This window comes from Sycon ciliatum, chromosome 7, assembly GCF_964019385.1.
Source record: "Sycon ciliatum chromosome 7, ocSycCili1.1, whole genome shotgun sequence".
NCBI classification, from domain to species: domain Eukaryota; kingdom Metazoa; phylum Porifera; class Calcarea; order Leucosolenida; family Sycettidae; genus Sycon; species Sycon ciliatum.
Window position 1 is genome coordinate 26,396,915 of NC_088649.1, and position 21,660 is coordinate 26,418,574.

General features: G+C 47.3%; 1 protein-coding gene across 1 annotated transcript in view; it reads left to right on the forward strand.

Annotated features, from left to right (window-relative positions):
- Positions 1-21,660, forward strand: part of LOC135821756 (uncharacterized) — a 147,161-nt gene that overhangs the window by 73,084 nt on the left and 52,417 nt on the right. The window contains exons 8-18 of the mRNA XM_065334754.1: positions 6,219-6,299; positions 6,675-6,761; positions 7,749-8,141; positions 10,135-10,461; positions 12,040-12,123; positions 15,527-15,613; positions 16,233-16,313; positions 16,883-16,969; positions 18,018-18,779; positions 20,030-20,344; positions 21,391-21,477. Coding sequence (XP_065190826.1) covers positions 6,219-6,299; positions 6,675-6,761; positions 7,749-8,141; positions 10,135-10,461; positions 12,040-12,123; positions 15,527-15,613; positions 16,233-16,313; positions 16,883-16,969; positions 18,018-18,779; positions 20,030-20,344; positions 21,391-21,477 — 2,391 coding nt within the window. The remainder of the gene's footprint in view (positions 1-6,218; positions 6,300-6,674; positions 6,762-7,748; positions 8,142-10,134; positions 10,462-12,039; positions 12,124-15,526; positions 15,614-16,232; positions 16,314-16,882; positions 16,970-18,017; positions 18,780-20,029; positions 20,345-21,390; positions 21,478-21,660) is intronic.

Consider the following 21,660-nt stretch of genomic DNA (forward strand, 5'->3'; position numbering starts at 1 on the left):
GCTATAAGCTAGAGGCAACACGCAGGTCGGAGAATCGTGTTTTCGTCACGAATGAGCGTCAGTTCTACCGCAATATGACCAAGTCTACGGAAATGCCTGGGCAGCCACCTGTCGACCAGGCTGCTGCGCATCCATCGGCTGAGGCTGTTACTGAGTTCTGGTCATCTATACTGGAAGAACCCGTGGAGCCGCGTGGCGGTGCTTGGCTTGATAATTTGGAGAGGGACTGTGAGGAGATTCAACAACAAGACCGTGTCATTCTTCAACTGGAGGACCTCAGGGACATCTTGAAGAAATCAAACAACTGGAAAGCCCCAGGACGGGACAAGATCCATGCATTTTGGTGGAAGAAGTTTTCGTCTATCCACGAGCGTATTGTGGTCTCCTTTCAATCAATCCTGGATGCAGAGACAGAGTCGCCGGCCTGGTTCTCGTTTGGTATCACCACTCTACTGCCTAAGAAAGGAGACCTTTCTAGGCCCGAGAATTATCGCCCAATAACATGCCTGCCAACGATTAGCAAGATATTCACATCCTTACTCGCTGCTGCCATGTGGCGCCATTTATCTTCAGAGGATATCTTTGCAGATGAGCAAGTAGGCTGTACTCCAGGGCGTGGTGGATGCCTTGACCAACTAATGATCGACAAGATGGTTCTAGAGGATGCAGCATCCCGTAGTCGGAATCTTTCGACGTGCTGGGTGGACTTCCGCAAAGCCTTCGATAGCCTGTCTCACCAGTGGATCCGGAGATGCCTGTTGATCTACCGCTTTGCAGACAATCTTGTCTCATGCATCTCAAGCATGATGGATCATTGGAGAACGCAAATGGTACTGCCTGGTCAAACACCCCGTGCATTCAGTCGCCCAATATCTATCCACCGTGGCATTTTCCAGGGCGATTCCCTTTCTCCACTGCTATTTTGCCTGTCTCTAAATCCGATCAGTGGCGAGTTGACCAGGACGGGTCTTGGCTACCGCTGTGGCCCACCGGCCCAGGTGTGCCCTGTATCGCACCTGTGGTACATGGACGACATGAAGCTCTTCGCCCGAAACGACAATAATCTGCTCTCCATGACCACTGTTGTGGAGTCAATGGGCGACTGCATTGGTATGCGATTCAACCCATCAAAGTCTAGCTGGCTCACCATGAAACGGGGAAGAGCCCAGAGCGATCAGCAGTCTGCTCTCCAGACACTCCAGGGTCACGCCATTGCTAAGCTGCAGGCGGAGGAGTCCTACAGGTACCTTGGTGTCCCGGAATCAGCACATTTTCACGCCACCGAATTGAAGACCACAGCAAAGGCTGAGTTCGGCCGCCGCCTTCAATTGATATGCTCGTCTCAATTGAACGCCAGGAACTTGGTCAAAGCCATCAACACCTTTGCCATTCCAGTCATCCTCTACTCTCTGTGCATCGTTGAGTGGACAAAGGCAGAGATAGAGGAACTCGACCGACAGACCCGCCAAGCACTGTTTAAAGCACACGCCCGCCACCCCAAGGACTCTGCCGCCAGGGTCCACCTGCCTCGTGACATGGGTGGTCGAGGAATTCTATCATTCCGGGATCTCCTGGATAGAACCCGTGTCCGGGTGGCGCGGTACCTACAAGCCCACCCAAACGTGCCACTGTTGGCTGCTGTTATGCGCCATCACGACAATGATGTGGCACCGTCAAAATCAGTTACACGTCAAGCCTCCAGACTTCTGGGTGAACTTGACCTACCCGACTTGGAGACTGCCACAAAAGTAATTGTCAAGAAGGCCGTTGCTCTCCGGTGCCTGGCCGTTATCCAAGGTAAGCCTCTCCATGGCCAGTTCTGGAGACGAGCTTCTGATGCTGGCTTGGACCTGGGCTTGAGCTTTCGCTGGCTGAAATCGCCAACGATCAGGCCTGCGACAGAGGGACTCTTGCTGGCTGTACAGGATCAGGCCATTGCGACCAGGCACTATCAGGTCACGGTCATTGGACGGGGAGACGTTGTGGACATTTGTCGAGTTTGCGGCACTCGCGGAGAAACAGTTGATCACATTGTGGCCTGTTGCCCAGCTCTAGCCAAAACACTGTATATTCAACGGCATGACACGCTTGTCAAGTTGGTGCATTGGGCACTATGCAAGCGGCATGGTCTGGGTCAGCCGGGAAGCAACCCGCTGAAGCATCATCTTGTGCCTGTCACGGAAAATCCTGACATGAAGCTCCTGTGGGAGTTCAATATCCCAACGGATACGCAAGTGCGCCACAACCGCCCAGACCTGGTGTTGCGGTCCAGCACACAGGTGCTGCTGATGGATGTCAGTGTTCCACTGGACCAGAATGTGCCCACAAAAATCGCCGAAAAAATAACAAAGTACGCTCCCCTTTGCCAAGAGCTGCGGCGCATCTGGCATGTGGATGATGTCCGCGTTGTGCCCCTGGTTGTTGGGGCGCTTGGTGGACTGACTGGTGTGTCCCTGTCACACTTTGTGTTGGCATTGGCAGGCACTCTGCGCATTGAAAGGGCTCAGCAATGTGCTATCCTGGGCACGCTGAACATCATCAAGTCGGTTCTTGGCATTCGGCATTAGGCCCCTCATGTTACGGGTAGAGCTAGTCTGTATAAACCTCCAATACCGCATTTGCTTTGACATCCATGAATGTGCAGTATGACGGTTCTCACAGCCTGATTTTTCTCTTGCCATTTGAGTATGTCCGGCATTCATCTCTTCCTCTATTTCTACAGGTCTATTCCTGTACTGGTAGTCCATTTTTGTGATTACTCTTTTTGTATTCGAATATGTCCTGCCCTCCTCCATCTTTTTGTATTCGAATATGTCCTGGCATCCTCCATCGTACTGCTTATTTCTGTCTGTCTCTCAGTTTCTGCGTCGGCTTTCAATATTTTTGCTTTGGTTTTTACAATCCTTTTTGCTTCGGTCTTCATTGCGTTGGCCATTTATCTATTTTTTTCTCTCTCATTACCCTTGGTCTCTTTTGGCCCGGTGATGGGGTTCTTACCTCATGTCATGACAACGTGAGTGAAATAAAGCCAACTCCATAATAATAATAATAATAATAATAATAATAATAATAATAATAATAATATGAGTTCCTATCAGTTGCTGTGAACACCTTGAGTGGAGAGCGCTTGCTCGAGCGTTGAACCGGGTTCTTAATCCACCATACCCAGTTCGCAAGGCTGGACGGGGTTGTGCGCAGGCTTTCATTTCATCTTTTCTTATTATTTCTGGTTCTTCATCTCATTACAAACATTTTGCGCATTTTTTCTCCATCTGCGCATAAAATCTAGACTGACAACCTGCTTGTTAAATCATGCACCTGCTTTCAGGCGTAAAAACCCTGTTGTACAGGTCTCAGTCCTCATTTGTTAGACTTAGAGGGGGACAAAGGGTAGGAGTCACAGTTCTGCGAGGAAGTGGACATTTGGATCCGCAATGGATGGTTGGTACCCCATGACCAAGCAGTCCATGGTGAGCCTGGTGCTGTGTTGCCCTTGTTGGCGGTGGCCCAGACGCACAAGGAGTCCACCCCTGTCCGCCCGTGTTTGGACTACCGGCAACTCAACAAGTTGATTGTGTCGCATCCAGGTTTGGATGCGCCTGTTTGTCAAGAGAAGTTGCGTCAGTGGAGGTCTATTGGCGACGTCGACAGCCACGTGTTGCCAGGCATCAGCAAGACTTACCTCAACATCCGCATCGCGCGAGCTCTCGCCAAGTTCCAAACAGTCGTCTGGAAGGGCCAGCTGTTCCCAATGGAGAGGATGGGCTTCGGGCTATCGATTGCGCCCAAATTCATGGACATAATCATCAAGTGCATCCTCCGTGCGTATGCTGATGTGGACAACTATGTCGACGATTTGTATGTTCCGAAGCCTTGTCTGCGTGCTGTCACCGATCAGTTGTCGCAGTATGGGTTGCCCACCAAGCCAGCGGAGCCAGTCGTCTCTGCTAGAGTACTCGGTCTGCAGCTGTCAGAGTCTGCAGATGGCCAAGTGAGGTGGAAGCGTTGTGGTGACGTCATGCAGACCTGTTAGCCCGATGCCATCACACGGCGCGAGATTTTCAAGTGGTGGGGCAAGCTGACCAGCCACTATCCCGTCAGCTCCTGGCTGCGCCCGGGGTGCAGTTATCTGAAGCGTCTGTCTAGCCTTAAGCCTGGATGGGCCAATCCAGTGTCTCATGAAGTCGTCGCTTGTTGTGCGGAAGTCATTCACCGTCTGCAGACCGATGACCCTGCGCAAGGTGTGTGGTCAGTTCCTGAAGACACGCAGTGGTCGTTGTGGTGTGATGCTTCGGACATCGCACATGATGCTGTCATTCAGGCCAATAGTATGATTGTCGAGGATGGCTGCTGGCTGCGGCAGAAGGACGACCGGCGACACATTAACATCGCTGAGCTTGACGCCGTGATCAAGGGGTTGCACCTTGCCAGGCAGTGGCAAGTGAAGGAGCTCACGCTATTCACCGATTCCAAGACTGTGGCTGCTTGGTTGCAATCGGTGCTTGGCAAGGTGTCTCGTGTTCGCGTCAGGGGCCTGCAGCAGGTACTTGTACAGGGCCGTCTCCAGATTATCACTGATCTCGTCGCTGTCACGGGCTTGACAGTCAAGGTCCAGTGGATCAGCAGTCAGCAGAACACGGCGGATCAATATTTATTGACCCGTGTTCCCAGCAGCTGGATCCGATGTGGCAAGACGCTCCTTGCTCGGATTGCACCGTCCGTCACCGCTGCGGTGGTGACCGTTGGTCCATTCTCATTGAACAGAGTATCTGCTGCTCAGAATGCAGATCCTCGGATTGATGCGACTCGCCAGCAAGTCGTCGATGGTGACCCAGTTACTGATCCTGCGTTTGTCAAGGTCAAGTCACAGCTCGTAGTCCATGATGGTATGCTGTGTCGAAGTGTAAAGTTGCCGCCCAATGATGCAGCCGTCATGCCTGTTATTTCTAGTTCACTCGAGTCCGATGTCGTTCGTGCTGCTCATGTGAACTGTGGTCACGCGTCTTGGGAGGGTACATGGCGCTTCCTCCGCTCGAAGTGCTATTTCCCGAACATGCCCAATGTCAGCAGTTTGTGCGCCACTGTTCGCTGTGTGCTGCTGCCAGCCCAACCAAGGGCGTTTCGGCGGATGCCAGTCACCTTGTGGTGGCTGATGGTCCATGGAGTGTTGTAGTAATAGATACTCTGGAACTGGGCGTCAATCAGAGTGGAGAGTACCATTGTGTTCTCGTTTGCATGGATACTTTCACCAAGTGGGTGGAAGTGGTTCTGCTCCGTCAGCATGACGCGGCATCAGTGGCCGAGGCATTTGTCGGCATGTGTAGGCGGTGGGCCCGCCCCGAGTGGTCTGCTGTGATAATGGCACGGAATTCATCAACGCCGTGATGTCATCGCTGTTTGACACGTTTGGTGTGACAGTGCTCAACGGTGCCGTGAGTCATCCCCTATTACAGGGATCTGTTGAGATATTTAACCGCACTCTCCTCACCTTAATTCGGAAGGTGTTTGGATGAGGCTGGTGATTGGCGATCTCAGCTGGACGTGTTACTGTATTTCGACCGTATTCGTCCGCACTCTGTCCTCAAGATTTCTCCTATGCGTGCGATGCTTGGCTGGGAGCCCACTGGTGTGCTCTTCTCAGCTACTCCTGGGCTGGGCCTGACTCCATCTGATTTTGAACGCCAGGCTGCTCGGATCCGTGATTTTGTGGAAGCTGAGCTGTCCTCCGAGGACTTTGTTGAGTCTGAAGCTGATAACTGTCTGTTCGCCGTTGGTGATGCCGTTCTTCTACGTCGTGAAGTAGAGTAACCCTCTTGCGCATGTGGTACGTAATGCAATGATTGATACGTACTTTCGATATTGATTTCGCTGGTGCACATGTTGGTGCTGCGCTGGTGCACTCGCTGGTGCACGCGCTGATGCACGCGCTGGTGCAGCCAGTTGTTTTGCGTTGTACGTGATGCAGCTTGTTGAGGAGAAGGGTTTTCAATATCTTGTGTTCAGTTCTTCTTGCTTCTGGCCTGGTCGAGTTCTAGCTTTTTCTTCTGTACACCTCTTGTGCATTTGGGATTTGAAATTAATATTTATAGTCCAACTTATATCCTTGCGCTGGTCTGGTGGTGGATAATTCCACAACACTCTCGTTTTGTCTGTGCATTTTTGTGAATGGCTGATCAGCTCTCTCATTTTGTCTTCTCTGTGTGTGATATGTAATGCAGTTGTGTGCACAAATCCCTGGGTGAAAAAGAACAAAGCATGTGAATGTAAACCGAGACCAGACGGACCCATCTGCACAGAAGGTAAGGGCTAAAGAAGGCTGCTGTCATTTTAGCCCGCGTGTCAAAGAATATATGACCCATGCATACCCGCGTGCTGGACTGTTGTATTTGAAGACAAGAACAAGTATTTCCCAGCGTTTATGCCTGGTTCTCCAGCTTATTAGCTAAACGTGTGTTCTATTCAAGTGGAAGGCATGATTATAAGTTGGATATACCTGGGATTGGTGAATGGGGGTTATTGTTAGTGTTAGTGTTTGTGGCGATGTTGAGGTCTATACAATGTCATGATGATCAAGATACATGCGACAACGACTTGAGAATCCAATAGGTTATTCAAGTTCTATCCCTATTTGTGTGTTTTGGGAAATACGTGAATGCACCCAATCTCTACTGCAGTGTGCAATTGCTTGAATGATGGTCAGTGTTCTGAAGACGGCACCTGCAACTGCCGGAAAGGTTTCCATGGAGACCAGTGTCAACATGGTAAGTAACTGCTAAATGAAGTGAATACTCGTGTTTCTTTGATTCACATGCCCCTGGGAATTGTGACCATACATGTACATGCATACATCAACAATTATTCTTAAGTTATGAATCGGTTCGGAACCAAATTTGGGTTCCGAACCGATTCATACCTGTGTTTTACCACCCCCCCCCTTCTTTGGGACACAGGAAGCTAGTGCTTGAAGACAGCATGCTTTTCTGGACACCATGCTCGAGATCTCTCTGACTTCCTAAGAGGCGATTTACATGACGGCAGTGCATCCAGCCGGGAAGAGAAGCACTTGATCCCGAGAGCTTGCAAAACAGACCACGGAATGTCACGATATGCATTTCCAACCACCGCCCCCCTCCCCCCAGCCCCCTCATGGCGCCGGGACCATACCGGGATAGCCGGCGGGATACGTTCGCGCCAAAATATGAGCACATGGGACTAAATCTCCATGGTAGCATCAATCAGGCACGGGATGAATCCTGCCGTCGTGTAAATCACCTCTAAAGCACTTGATTGTTACAGAAATTGTCTCAACTGTCAAAAAAAATGCCTCCCGCCCCTCCTTCCCTCACTACCTATGAATTAACCATGGCTCAGCTCTCCAAACCCGGTGCAAAGACAGTCACCACGAAATTATTCAATAGCCTCAGGCTTGCATATACGCCTAATCAGAGTAACGTTACTCAAGTAGATAATCAAGCAAGATACGGAGGGCTTGATGGCTGATCGAAGCCCAAGGGACCAGCCTGAGGGCTTTGATCAGTCATCAAGCCCGACTTTTCCTCGCTTGACTATGCTTCAGACAATCCCCTACCAATATTTCATCGGAAATAACATGGATCTTAACCTCTCTATTATTTGAACTGAATTCCGGTATCCATCTGACAAAGTCGGTGTACGTCGTGTTAGGGTGTGCTGCAGTTGTGTTCTACTTCGCCTGGCTGTGTCTTGCATGTGTACTGTGTTATGCTCAGCTTTCAAGACAAAGTGCCTGGGCACAAATAATGCAATATACACCTGGATTGCTCTTGCCAGCTTGCCATGTTATCCACATCTCGACTATGGCAGCTGCCAGAAGAAAACGAACTTTGTGCACGCCCGCGAGATGTGCATGAGAAGAGGATACAACGTCGTAGACTATAATTCCTTCACTGAGCTTGGCTTGATGCTGGGTGTTAGCGACTGCATAAAATCATTGGTGAGCGAGATGATGGCTAGACGTAACAGCAGTTACAGCACCCCTCTCAAGATATGGACATCGTACATGTACTTTGGTCAGCATGTTATTTACAAGCAAGGCAAGGACAACTCGAGCGACGCACTATTTGACAGGGATGGAAGAGGGAATCATGATGTCATCTGTGAAGGTAGGCTGTTGCGTTTTAACCCCTTTAAGGCTATAGACCATGGCACCCAGGCTCTGCACTTTTTATTTGGCAATGAAAAAGATGTATAATCTATACCGGTTTATACCTCACTCCATATACACCCACACTCATATACCAGATCTCCCATGAAGTTTATAAATTTCCATATACACTGTTTAATATACACCACTAAGGAGGTATACCATACGCCCATGAAAATTTGCTGCAAAAAAAGAGTTTCTGCTGTGTGAACATGTCCGGGTAGACGCCCATACGCTTATATGTGCAATAAAGGTTTGTCTGTGTTCTAAACAACGGTGTTATCACAATGCTTAGCAGTATATTCAGCTCCCGGGATTTTCACCAATAGTGTTGACATTATAAGCGCATTAGGAAACCAGAGGCCACATGCCACGTACTGCTCTTTTCTCTCCGAAACTCAAAACTTGCAAGCCAGATATGAAAGAAAGAAAAAATCATCAGTCACGCCACCGAGACTCGAACCAGGGACCTTGCTATTCGCGAGCAATGCTCTAACCAACTGACCTACAGTATGACTCTTATCCACAGTGATGGTCAATCTACCCTTCTCTGATCAATCCATATCTTGTACTCCGAGTTTCTTGAGTTCTTTTCAATCGTCAGGCAACTTTTATAATTCTCTGCGCAATGTCCGCTACTTTTTGTAGTTTGAGCACTCTGGCGCTAGAGCGACGAGCTATCTTAATGTCTGTGGTGCCTCCTTTGCACCATGGCTGGTAGCTCGGCCTATTTAGCTCGTAGCTGTACTGATGAGGCCTTTATGGCCGAAACAGCTTGCTGTCTACAGCATTGGGTAATTCTCTATATATAGTTAGGAAGCTTGGGAGCAACCACTCATATATATACGTCCTCAGCGCCTGGGCATCATTTTCAATGACGTATATATATATAGCGGTTAGTGGGTTAAAGGGTGTGTCCAATGATAGTAGTGGGACAGGAGGAATGAAACAGAGACGGCGAGAGTAGTGAATGCTACCGAGGTTTCCCTCTTCAATGAGAAACCTACCGCTCTAGCCAGGGTCATATCCACACATGAGTAACCAATTAGTTTCATCTGCGAAGACACATTTTATGTGTATGCTTGTGCCATAACCCGGTGTTATACGAGGTGAATTGCTATTTCTGGACATTGGACATTTCTGGACATTTCGAGTAAAATAATTTTTCGTCGCATGTAGAGTCCAGTCAGTCAGGTTGATGAAGTTTTTTCTTGCCGTAGTTGACAGCTGGGTTGCTGTAGTTTCTCCTCGTGTCGATGCCTTGTTGATAGCCTTTACTTGTGAGGCATTTCAACGAGTTTTGTGGGACTATGTCGCATGAGAATTTTGAATTTTGAGTAAAATAAAAAGTAATGGACGAATCGTTGGCTTCCCCATGTGCACTCCACTTCAGACGCTGTATAGTCTTGGACCTGTTGGCTGGAAGTGTGAAGAGGCCAACTGCAGTCCAGCAATAGAAAAAATAACCAAAATGGTACGATATAGGATGCCTTTTGACTCTATTTTACTTTCATGTCCAGAATTCCATACACTGAAATTTAGGCCAAAAAATTGGCCTGTCGAAAACGTCCTGCTATAAAGTCTCTGGGATCACGGCATGAGCAATTGTCACATATTTGAAAAGATGAAGGATTAGGCCATACAATAGATACAAAAAGATATGAAAAATGTAAAACACACAGCCTGTGGGGCTCTATTTTATTTTCATGTCCAGAAATTGCTATTCACCTCGTACTACTCCTTTGGCAGAACCGCTGCATGATTTGCAAATGTGACACGGTGCTGCTCTATGAAGTCTGGCGAGCCCCAGGCCTGTGAACATTGAACTACTCACTAGCTCTGGGCACTTCCGTATCCATGAGATCAGGTGTCATGATTTCAAGCCCCCCTTATTCGTAGATTTGTTTCATGATGTGTTTCTACCCGCAACTGTATTTTTCCTTGCTTTGCAGCCAAATGGCTCCAGGCCAACGGTTCTGTACACGCCGCAGCAAGTCCAGCACACAGACCCAGTGTGACTGAGCAGTTCGCAGAGGCCGCATGTCAGGAGTACGGATATCATCTCATTACCAAGGAGTGGCTAGAAGAACATGGCTATGTGTTAACAGAGCGCTGGCTAGAGAAGTTGGCCTTATTGCATAAGCACCAGCAAGCACCTTACCACGTCGCGTCAATCCGAGTCAATGGCCGTTCCCTTTACAGAACCGTAATGTTTAGCGCGCAAAAGCAGACGTTTCAGAACGCCACAAGCAAAACTCAAGCCCAGATTCTCTGTGTCAGTAAGTGAGACAAGGCTCCTTAACTTGAAAGGCTGACCATGCGCAAGTAGTGCTCTTACCATGCGCAAGTAGTGCTCTGCCCTTGTGTGTGACATCAGCACGATGAGTATACTGTTGTGCATTTGTGCATTTGTCTAACATGTGTCCTGTGCCACCGTTAACTGTGTGAACAGGGCTTGTGCTAATAATGTGCCACTATGTACGATGTGACCTTGCAACGTGCAAACATGTCGCATCCAAGCATTCCTTGCACGCACAATGGATCCCAATATAGAGAGCCCTTCCTGAACTGAGGATCAGGTTGTGTTTCTTCCCGTAATTTTGAAGTTTTGATTGCGACTTGCTTGTTTGGCACAAGCAACTTTATTTGTTGGAAGAAAGTCTGTGCAGCGTAGCGTGGCGATTGTCCGCAACCCTGGGAGCGCAGGCCATATCCAGGTGTTCGCATGAGGGGTATGATGGGATATTATTTTACAGTCAAACACCGTTTGTGCGGACGTTAACTATCCGGACAATCGGTTATCCGGATCTCCTGGTCGGGCTGGACAACATACAAAATTGGCAGCTTTTTTTTGCCACTCGGAGCACCACTCAAGCGATGCCCAAGATGTTTTACAGCAGGTTGTTCAGTCAAAATGTACAACGATGAGAAGCTGGAGTACACCTAGGTCCTGTTGTACTACCGAAGAGAATTAAAAATGGTGAAAATTTGCTAGAATATGCATGTGATAGATGTATGAGTGGTCCCATAACCAACCATTCTTCTCCTCTGATCACCGTGGAAATGGCCAGTGCCCCGAAGGGTGGCTGACAATTGGCACCCTCCTGTATTTTAACGGCAACTGTCAAATGCACTATGCTTTAGCTCATTGGCAGATCCTATGAGGGTAAATACTGAAAAAATCCCTGGTCTCACACATCAGTTCCTATAATTTTTTGCTGCATGATAAGGTTTCTTGGACCATCATTTTGGATTATCAAAAATGTCAAGTGTTCGGGACTGTAAAGGCCGATTCACAATACAAATTCTTGCGACGCGACATGCAACTTTACAACACCTGCGACGAGCTGCGACAGCGACACACAGTTCACAATAGATGATATCCCAAATAACGTGCTACTAGACTTGAGGGGGCATTGCACACAAGTTGCATACAAATTATACTACAATGTGTACACGGTAGGCCCTGAGCTCTGCATGAGGACAAGTCACAGGTAACTGTACAACTTTGAACTTTGTATGCAACTACTTACTCTGCAATGCCCTCCCAAGTCTAGTTGCACGTTATATGGCATATCATCTATCGTTTTCATGTTTGCGACATCCTTATGCGCTAGTAGTACTATGCACGTGCACTGCACGTGCACCCAGGGTCGAAACAGTACTCCATTTTGTGTATGTCGTACAACATTCTTCAACTTCTGTGACAGGTGCCTTGCAACAGCTTGCGACAGCTCGCGACAGGCAGATTCTTGTCGCAACTGTCGCAAATCGTGTGTCACGTCGCAGAAAGTTGTACTGTGAATCGACCTTTAGAGTGTAATGCAATTGACATTTTGTTGTCCTGTTCTGCACAGAAACATGTGAGACCGGTGTTCTTGGACCAAACCTGAGTTGTGTGTGTAACCGCACCTCAACCTATGGTCAATATTGTGAAAAGGGTAAGACACCGAGCCATTCTTTTTTTTGGTTTATCTGAGAACACGCAGCAAGACTGCTGGAGATCATCCGGTATCATGATCTATGCAAGCGGAGAGACCGGCCCAATTTACCTAGACCACTTAGTTATTGTGAAAGACATGGAAAGCCTTGTACCTCGGATGAAGCATTTGCTGGAGATGGCTGACATTGCCACGGCTAAATGGGTAATTAACTCGTGCTCAAGGGTGTCATCGATTGGCGAAACTGGATTGAGTGCGAGCAGGTAGTGACATTCGAGCAACGCTGGCCAAATCTAACAAAGCAAGGGTGTGGTACGCAAAATGCACGCATGTCGTACAAAGATTCTGTGAAGGCTTCCAAAAAACTTCAACGTCCATTTCCACTCCAGCGACTCCCGGGTTGGGGGCCGGTGTGGTCGGATTCCACTCCAAGTACACCTACTCCGGATTCGGCCAGATTAGGCCAATTGATCACGCACTTGCTCGGAACGCACTTGCTCGGGATTCGCCCTATCGATCATGCCCATCCCAGTCAAATGTTGTTGTTGTTTCAAATCTTTATTCTCACGATAGCCAGTGGCCAATAAGTGATAATACGGAGCATCAGCAAATCGAATTTTCGATTTGATTATTCGAATGGCAAAAAGAAAATCAGAGAGAAAATTCGAATGAAAAAGAGGTTCAGCATATAGCGCAGTCCAGTATTTTCGAATCGAGTTTTTTTAGCTTGAGCAGTTGAGGACTGGGATTTTGAGATGTGCAATGAACGGAGTTGCTGTTGTTTCTCATTGCATTTGGGGATGACGCGAAGCGGCGGATGCTTCATCCGATTCAGGCTATTGGCGATAGGATCTCTCTTGGAGACCCCTTGAAAAGGCGGATCTCGGCCTAGCTCCTCCGCTATCCCTTGCATATCAGGAGACACGCGGACGAATAGGTGAGGGTGGGCCCTACACTGCCTCAGCAGAATGAGATCCATGGTAAGGTCGACTCTCAAATATTTGGCACACTTTGAGTTGCCCTCTCCCTGCGGGGAACTCACCATAGACGCAGATGCCGAGACAACGCCAGCAAGGCTACTGCAGTACTGGGAGCAGGAGGCATACCGGGCTGGTAGTTGGTGACAAAGCCATGATTCCAGGATACTTGAAATGAAACAAAATGCACACTTGATAAAACTTTTCACAGTTCGAGAGAGAGGAAAGCGTCAAGATTGACAAGAAGTCCGGACTAGTACTTTAGTAAGAACTAGTAGCTACATGCGCAAGAATGAGTACTCGTAGTGCGCCGTGTACTAGAGCACGCGCGGAGCATTCGAAAAGTATTCGAAAAGTATTTTCTGTTTGCGGGCATTTTTCAGTCGAACAAAGCCCTAGTTTCGACTGATTGAGTGCTTTTCGTGACGATTCTCGAATTTCATTCGAATATTCGATTTGCTGATGCTCCGTATTAGTGTAAGAAAGGAGAAAGAGTGAGAAAGAATTGGGTGGGCAAGGCCTAGGGGTTAATGACTACTTAAGTGTACGGGCAGGGGTGGTCGCCACACGAGCATACAGAGTTGTGCAACAGCAGGGATATCTCGGATTTGAAGGGAAAACGAGAAGGGATTTCGCGAAGCTGGGTGGGCAAGCAATTAAAGTAATTAAGGGCTTTGTACAAGGAAGAATGGAGACAGCGGTCAGTCCGCGGAGTTGGCAATGCCAAGTACGAGAGCGACGTAAATTATACGAAGGTTGCACGTTGCTAGCAGTATGCAGCGAGAGTATATGTGGTGGGGCATAATTGTGGCGCAGAGAATGCGCGAAGAGTATATGTTTAACTTAAAAGTGTGAAAATAATGTTGGCCATTTGATGCGATGCAAAAGGTGGGGGTGTTCTAAGTGTGTGTAAAGGGGAAGGTGGAGACATATTCTGGCGGCTTTCCGCTGGAGTCGTTCTAGCCTGTCAAGGGAAGTGTGTGACAACGGTGTGAGAGCATTGCTCGCATATGAGAATATAGGTAGTATGTATGTCTGATAGATGTGAGATAAAGAATCACTGGTGAGTGTAGACCTTAGTCTAAAAAGAATATTGAAAGACTTGAGTGATTTTTAGACTATGTATTCAACATGCTCCGTCCGACGGAGGTCATGCTTAAAGATTATTCCGAGGTGTTTGTGTTTTTGTGCTACGGTAAGCGGAATATTCCTGAGGGTGATCTGGGGTAGCTGTTCAGGGGGGCGGTTATTGTGGTAGAACGGGAGGATGACTGTTTTCTTTGGGTTAACCAGCAGGTGCCATCTTTGAAGCCAGTTTCCAGCTGCTGTGACACTCTGTAGTTTCGGGTGCAGTCTTGAAGAGTTCTCGGTTTGGAAATCAGAGCGGTGTCATCTGCAAATTGGCTACAGGTGGTGCCGGGATTCTCACTTGCGTGTGGAAGGTCTATGTTGTAGACAAGGAATAGAAGCGGCCCAAGAAAAAATCCCTGAGGGACGCCGACAGGGATCTCGAGGAAAGGCGATAGGTCGCCATTGACCTGGACCCTCTGCCGACGCCCCAACAGGTACTGTCGGAACCACTTCAGGGCGTTGCCCTGGACACCATAGTGGGAGAGTTTTGCTGGAAGGCCGGCATGCCACACACGATCGAAGGCCTTGCTTAGATCAAAAAAGCAGGCATTGACGTGTTTCCCGTCGTCTCTCGCAGTGGAGAGGGTCTGGACAAGACGGGCGATCTGCTGCTCAGTGCCGTCTTTCTCGCGGAATCCGGACTGCTGGTTGGGCAGGTGGGGTGTGATGTGCTTGTAGAGGAGTTGTCGTGCAATTTTTTCTTGGATTTTTGATGTAGTGCTCAAGAGAGAGATGGGTCTATAATTTGTTGGTTGGGTTGGGTCACCAGGCTTGAGTACTGGAGTAATGGTGGCATCTTTCCACTCCTGTGGGATTTCTCCGGTTTGGAACGATAGATTAAAGAGGTACGATAACGACGGTGCAAGTTCCTTAGCCGTTTCTTTGAGTAGGCGGTTTGGAATAGAGTCAAACCCGGGGCTTTTGTTGGTATCAACTCCGCGGAGGAGTTTTTCTACCTCAGCTTGGGAAGTCGAGATTTCTTGAAGGGGACTGAGGATGTCAGGGGTGGTGTTCATGGCTGGAGTTTGCTCATCCGCATTGGCCACGGACAGCTTGCTCTGTGAAATGAAGAATTCGTTGTTGTTGTTGTTGTTGTTGTTGTTGTTGTTGTTGTTGTTGTTGTTGTTGTTTATTTTTATTTTACTTCACCAAGTGAACAGGCATTTCTGCCTTCTCACCAGGTCAGCGGAGACAAGACTAAATGATAAATGTCTCGATTTCCACTAAGCATAGAGTAACACCCCGTGCATTTTTCTATGCCACTCCGTGCATGCCTTTATTGATGGGCGTTGCAGCATGCAAGTGCTTGAATCAGGGTCAGTGTGACAACAAAGGTGAATGCAGCTGCCCGAAAGGATTTACCGGAGACAAGTGCCAACTCGGTAAGTAGAAGAGATTTAGTTTTCTTCAAGTATTCTTTTTCAGTTCCCTTGGGATTTTTTAATCATGCACTGACAAGTACTTTGACTCGCTATTGAAGGAGTCCACGCTTTTTGGACATGATCGTACGAGGCATAATAAGAAATTCTATGTCAACAGTCCATGGTAGCCATGGAAACAGAGTGTGGAATTTTGCATTCCACTGCCATGGCAATCAATATGCCATGGTCGAAATTCACTTTGGACGCAGTTGCAAGCGCTTTGACAGGAACATGGGCGCGCATTTTGAAAATTGATAAAATTGCACATATGCAATGCCCTGGATGTAGTCTTGCCTTTTGCGCCATTACTTTGTACTACAAGAACCTCATCTCGCCCATTGTTTTCAACAAGATTCTCAAGCAACAGCACTTTTGCAGCGCGATTTCTTGGGTTCTACCGGTAGGACCCGTGGTCTTACTGGTAGGACGGCATGCTAGCTATCATTAACAATCCAGAATCACGGGTGGTCAATATCATTCTGGAATTGCCCAACCAAATGCAACTTTAGTCTGTCTGACTTCGTGTCTGGCTGATTTACTCTCTTCCTCTTCTTCCCCTTCCTTGCGATGTGTGATGCAGTTGTGTGTACACATCCCTGGGTGAAAAAGAACAAATTATGCGAATGTACGACCGGACTAGATGGACCTAACTGCACAGAAGGTAAGGGCTGAAGAAAGCTGCTGTAATGTATGTAGGCATGTCAGAGAATGTATGATCTTGAATGTTGTATTTTGAAGACAAGAAAACAACTCCCGAGTCCTCATGCGGGCTTCTCCGACCTATTCTGCAACATATGCTTTGTAGCCGGAATGTAATAATTTTAAACTGATTGGGAGAGCATATGTCGGCTACAAGAATTCTGGCTAATCTGAACACTGCAACTAGAATACACCAAAAGGGGCGAAGAAGCTAAAATATTGTGTTGCCTTGTAAAAAAACTGATCTAAAAAATAAGAAAAGAAGAAGCTACAAATTAATACATCTCTGCACTTGAAGTGTAAAGCGTGAAGTGTGCAAAGCAGCGTGCACGGAAGTCAATGCTGCGCCCCTACCCCTTCGGCAAAAATATTGATATGGGGAGTTGGACACCCTCGTAAGTGGTTAAAAAAGCTGGTTTGAGGCGTCCATGATGATGGGCAAGGACATGTGAACAATTTCCCGACAGTCCGTTATTCTATTCCTTTTCGTGTGCTTTGGAAATGCGTGAATATTCCCAATCACTGCTGCAGCATGCAAATGCTTGAATGACGGCCAGTGCACCGAAGATGGCACCTGCATCTGCCGGAAAGGTTTCCATGGAGATCAGTGTCAGAACAGTAAGTATATGGCGTATGAAGTAAACCCGTGTTTTGTTCATGTTTCTGGAATACTGTAAAATGACGCAAATATTAACCATCGTGAAATCAAGCTTCAACAGTGGGTGTATGTAGGTGTCCACCGTGCTTCGCAACCTTTTGCCATCGCAAACTTGTTGGTTCTAAGAAATCGCGAAAATTTAGTGACGCGGATATTGGGCGATTTACTGTAGTCGAAAGCGCGGCTGCTGTTGGCTGTGAGCTGCGCTTGGTGGGTCTTTACATTTGTGGCATTCTCCGTCCGCACTATGTACATGCCAGTGTCCGAGTTTACAAGGCCCACGGGCACCATACAACAGGACAGCTAGCTCCATGGACCTGCAGGCGGGGAAGATCATTGGACATGCATTCGTAGTGCGTTTGTACGTGCGGCTGTTCATAGTCCCATAGGTCTGTCCATGTGGCTCTGCAACAAGATACCTGGCCACGTCACGTGCACTTGCAGCATTACGAACCAATGCGAGTTCGATTATGAAGATATTAGAGTTCATTCTTGTAGGCAGCATATTCTTGTACACGACCGCACTATAACCGATATGTACTGTAACAGTTTAGGGCAAGGAACAAAGCAAATAGCGCCTCACGTAGGTGTTTTGTTCGGAAGTTTGAGGAAAGTTGAGGGCGAAAAAGTCTGATTAAAAAATTGACTGCCATCACCAGAACTACCGTAAAACTTGGTTTCAGCGACCACTCCAAGGTGCAAGCAAAAGCGGTCGTTAAAGCCAGGTGGTCTTTAGAACCAGGTCCCACAGTGTCTGTGTAGAACTGTCAGTCCATGGAAAAAATGGTCCGTGTTAAGAGCAGGTGGTCGCTAAACCCAGAGGTCGCTTACACCAGGTTTTACTGTATAGCTGTGATGATCCGATGATATTTGGGATCATTTTAGTAAACAAATTCTGAAATGGACTGCGGTATCCCTACTGAGCAAGTGTACGTCTTGTTAGGCTGTGGTCCAGTTGTGTTCTACTTCGCCTGACCGTGTCTTGCATGTGCACTGTGTTATGTTAAGGTTTCAAGACAAAGTGCCTGGGTACAGATAAGGCAATGTACACCTGGATGGCTCTCGCCGCCTTGCCGTGTCATCCACACCTCGACGGTGACAGCTGCCAGAAGAAGACGAACTTGACGCATGCCCGACAGATGTGCAAGAGAAGAGGATACGACGTGGTAGACTATAATGCCTTCACAACCCTGTCTCTGGGCGTGCGGGACTGCATGGAAGCATTGCTCAACAAGATGATGGCAAGCAATTTCAACAACCCTATCACAATATGGACATCTTTCTTGAGGGATGGCAAGCATGTCATTTACAAGGAGGGCAAGAACAACTTAAGAGAAGAGTTACATGATAGTAGTGGAGCAAGCCATCTTGATTTCGAGATGATGGCGAGCGGTGACAGCAACCCTTTCTCCCTATCATCAGGGCAAGGACAAGTTAAGAACAAGTTGAGAGAAGAGTTATATGATGATGGTAGTGGAGCAAGCCATCTTGATGTCAAGATGATGGCGAGCGGTGACAGCAACTCTATCTCCCTATCGTCAGGGCAAGGACAAGTTAAGAACAAGTTGAGAGGAGAGTTACATGATGATGGTAGTGGAGCAAGCCATCTTGATGTCAAGATGATGGCGAGCGGTGACAGCAACTCTATCTCAATATCGGCATCGCTCGAGGAGGATGACCAAAATATCATGTACCAGCAGGGCAAGAACGATTTAAGAGAAGAGTTACTTGATAGTAATGGAGCAAGCCATCATGATGTCATCTGCGAAGGTAGGCTGTTGCATTGTGATCATATGAACGAGTGAGAGAAAAATGTTGAGTAGCCAGGGACGAATGGATAGGGTAGGCACGGCAAGAGTTATTACAACCGAGGTTTCTGAGTTCAATTGGAAACTGATCGGTATAGCCAGATTCAGACCCACACGCACGGAAGCAATCAAAACACTTCTGTCATATGCTTATGTAACCCGGCATCATACTACTCCCTTCGTTTGACCACCGAGTAATCCGCAACTATGGCATGGTTCTGCTCAATGAAGTCTCCCCAGCCCCATAATTAATGACGTCAACTTGAAAGTCTGTCGGGAGAGCAGAGTATGTGGAAGTTGCACACTCTCGGGGGTTATGTACTCTTGGTATAACCGCTGGGTGATTCCCAACTATGGCACGGTGCTGCTCAATGAAGTCCACCCAGCCCCATGCCTGCAAATATAGGCCGACACCTGAACCTGTCTCAGAATAGGGGTGAAATGGTAGCATTGACCTTTCCGTTAGACCGGGTTTTATTGAGCATGACTAGATTGTGGGCACCCGTTATTTAGATTTATTTCGTGACTTTTGTCAAAAAGGCAGAAGAGACCAGAGAGAATCGGTTAAATAATTGTTGTAATGCTTCGGCAGTCCTTTGTTGGATCGCTCCATCCTGGTGGTGTTGAGTACTCTAAGCCATCTGGGAATGCTCACTGTTGTCATTGCGTTTGTTATACATACAGTCGTTCCTCTCTAATCCGGCACCTTTTGCAATGGAATTTTCTGCTGGATAAAGAAGGGTGCCGCGAGTGGATTATCAAATCCTGCCCTCCAACCCGGCCCACATGTTACCATACATGTTTGTGTCGTATATCAAAACATAGGGATCTTCTGTGTCAAACAAAGTACTTTGTGGAATCATGGAATGCATGTCTATAACATGCGCTTGGGAATATCTTATGTACTAGCATAGGATATTTATTCCCAAATGTATGTTACATGTGTTGTGTATGTTACAATGGTCCCTGACAGTATGCGATGTACAACTGCTGGATTAGAAAATCAAATTATGTTCAGTTTGAGTGATTTGTTGCAGAAAATCGCTGCTGGAGGCGGAATTCAAGTGCCGGATTAAAGGGTAGAAAAAGAACTGAAAAATCCGTTTTGCCAGAAAGTGTGCTGGTTTGCAAGGGTGCTGGATAAACAAGTGCCGGATTAGAGAGGGACGACTGTATTCCCTATTGCCTACTGTATGTGCCCTTGTTTTGCAGCCAAGTGGCTTCACGCCAACTCCTCAGTATACACCACAGCAACGCCAGCGCTGAGGCCCAACGTCACTGAGCAATTCGCAGAGGAGGCATGTGAGCAGTACGGACTTCACCTCATAACCGGGGCCTGGCTGCAAGCACATGGCCATGTACTAAGAGAGAGCTTCCTAGAGAGATTGGCTATTCGGCAAGCACCTTACCACGTCAAACCAATCGTGGTGAACGGCAACTCCCTTTTCAGGACCGTAACGTTTAGCGAGGGAAAACAGAGGTTTGTGAACACCACAAGCAATCACCGAGCCCAAATCCTCTGTGTCAGTAAGTGAGATGTCTTGAACTTTTAAAAGCAATACGATAAAATTATAGCATGTGCCTAACAAACTCGGCAACCTGCACCACTGTGACTGTTTATGCAACTTTTCACCGTACCTGTGGCTTACCATGAGGTCAGAAATGACGTATTGCACGAATTACGCTCCCACAGGAACCACCCTGAGTTGCACACTCTGGTTTATGTAAACTTGTCGTTAGTGTTTGGCACAAAACGCATAACTTGTAAACCTTGTGTCCTCTCTATTTTAATCCTTGCCTTTACATCCGAGTCTGACCTATTATTATTATTATTATTCAACGCAATAAATAGAGTAAGCTGCGCACTCAGTACAAACACCATAAGCAAAACTTGTTTTCATGTAAATAAAGAAGCTTGTTCCTAAACGTTTTCGTCGCCATCTCATCAGAGGATTACTGGCAAATCAACAAAAGCTCTTAACTCAATATATATACCTGATATCGTTGAATGGTGTAATGTTTCTTCAGCTTTCATTTTATCGCGCTAGTTAGGGTCTAAATTATTACTTGCATTGTGCGTATATATATATTGAGTTAAGAGCTTTTGTTGATTTGCCAGTAATCCTCTGATGAAATGGCGACGAAAACGTTTAGGAACAAGCTTCTTTATTTACATGAAAACAAGTTTTGCTTATGGTGTTTGTACTGAGTGCGCAGCTTACTCTATTTATTGCGTCGATTACATTTTTATCTCCACGTAAGCTTTTTAATTATTATTATTCTTATTATTTAAATTTTTAAATGGGCAATCCCCACAGGCGAATTGTATCATATTTGTTTATGAATGGCTGTTACGAGTAGATCTACTAACGGTTATATGTGTTGTCTTAGTACTATTTTCGAGTGCTGGCTTCAGTGCTTCAACAGTGTTCACGCCCCAGTTTGCTTGCAAGCAGAAGTTGCCTGGTAACTTTGTGTAGTCTACTTTCTCTATCTCCACTGCTCATTGCGTAACCAAACCGTGTATTTTCTCTGTTTCACGCCATGTTGCGTGTATGCGGTGGCTGCTGCAGTGTGCAAGTGTTTGAACCAGGGTCAGTGTGACGACAAAGGCAAATGCATCTGCCCGAAGGGATTCACCGGAGACAATTGCCAGAAGGGTAAGTAGAAGCAGGCGTCCATACCCCCAAGAGTTTGCAACTCTGTACATGGGGTCCGCGCGGCGGAATTCCAATATTACGTCAAAAATGACGTACACGTTCGTTGCGCTTGTACTACTCCCTGGTGCCAAACAAAAAATCCAAGCACCGCGGAATGCAGAGTTTTGTCCTCTGTGCCTCAGT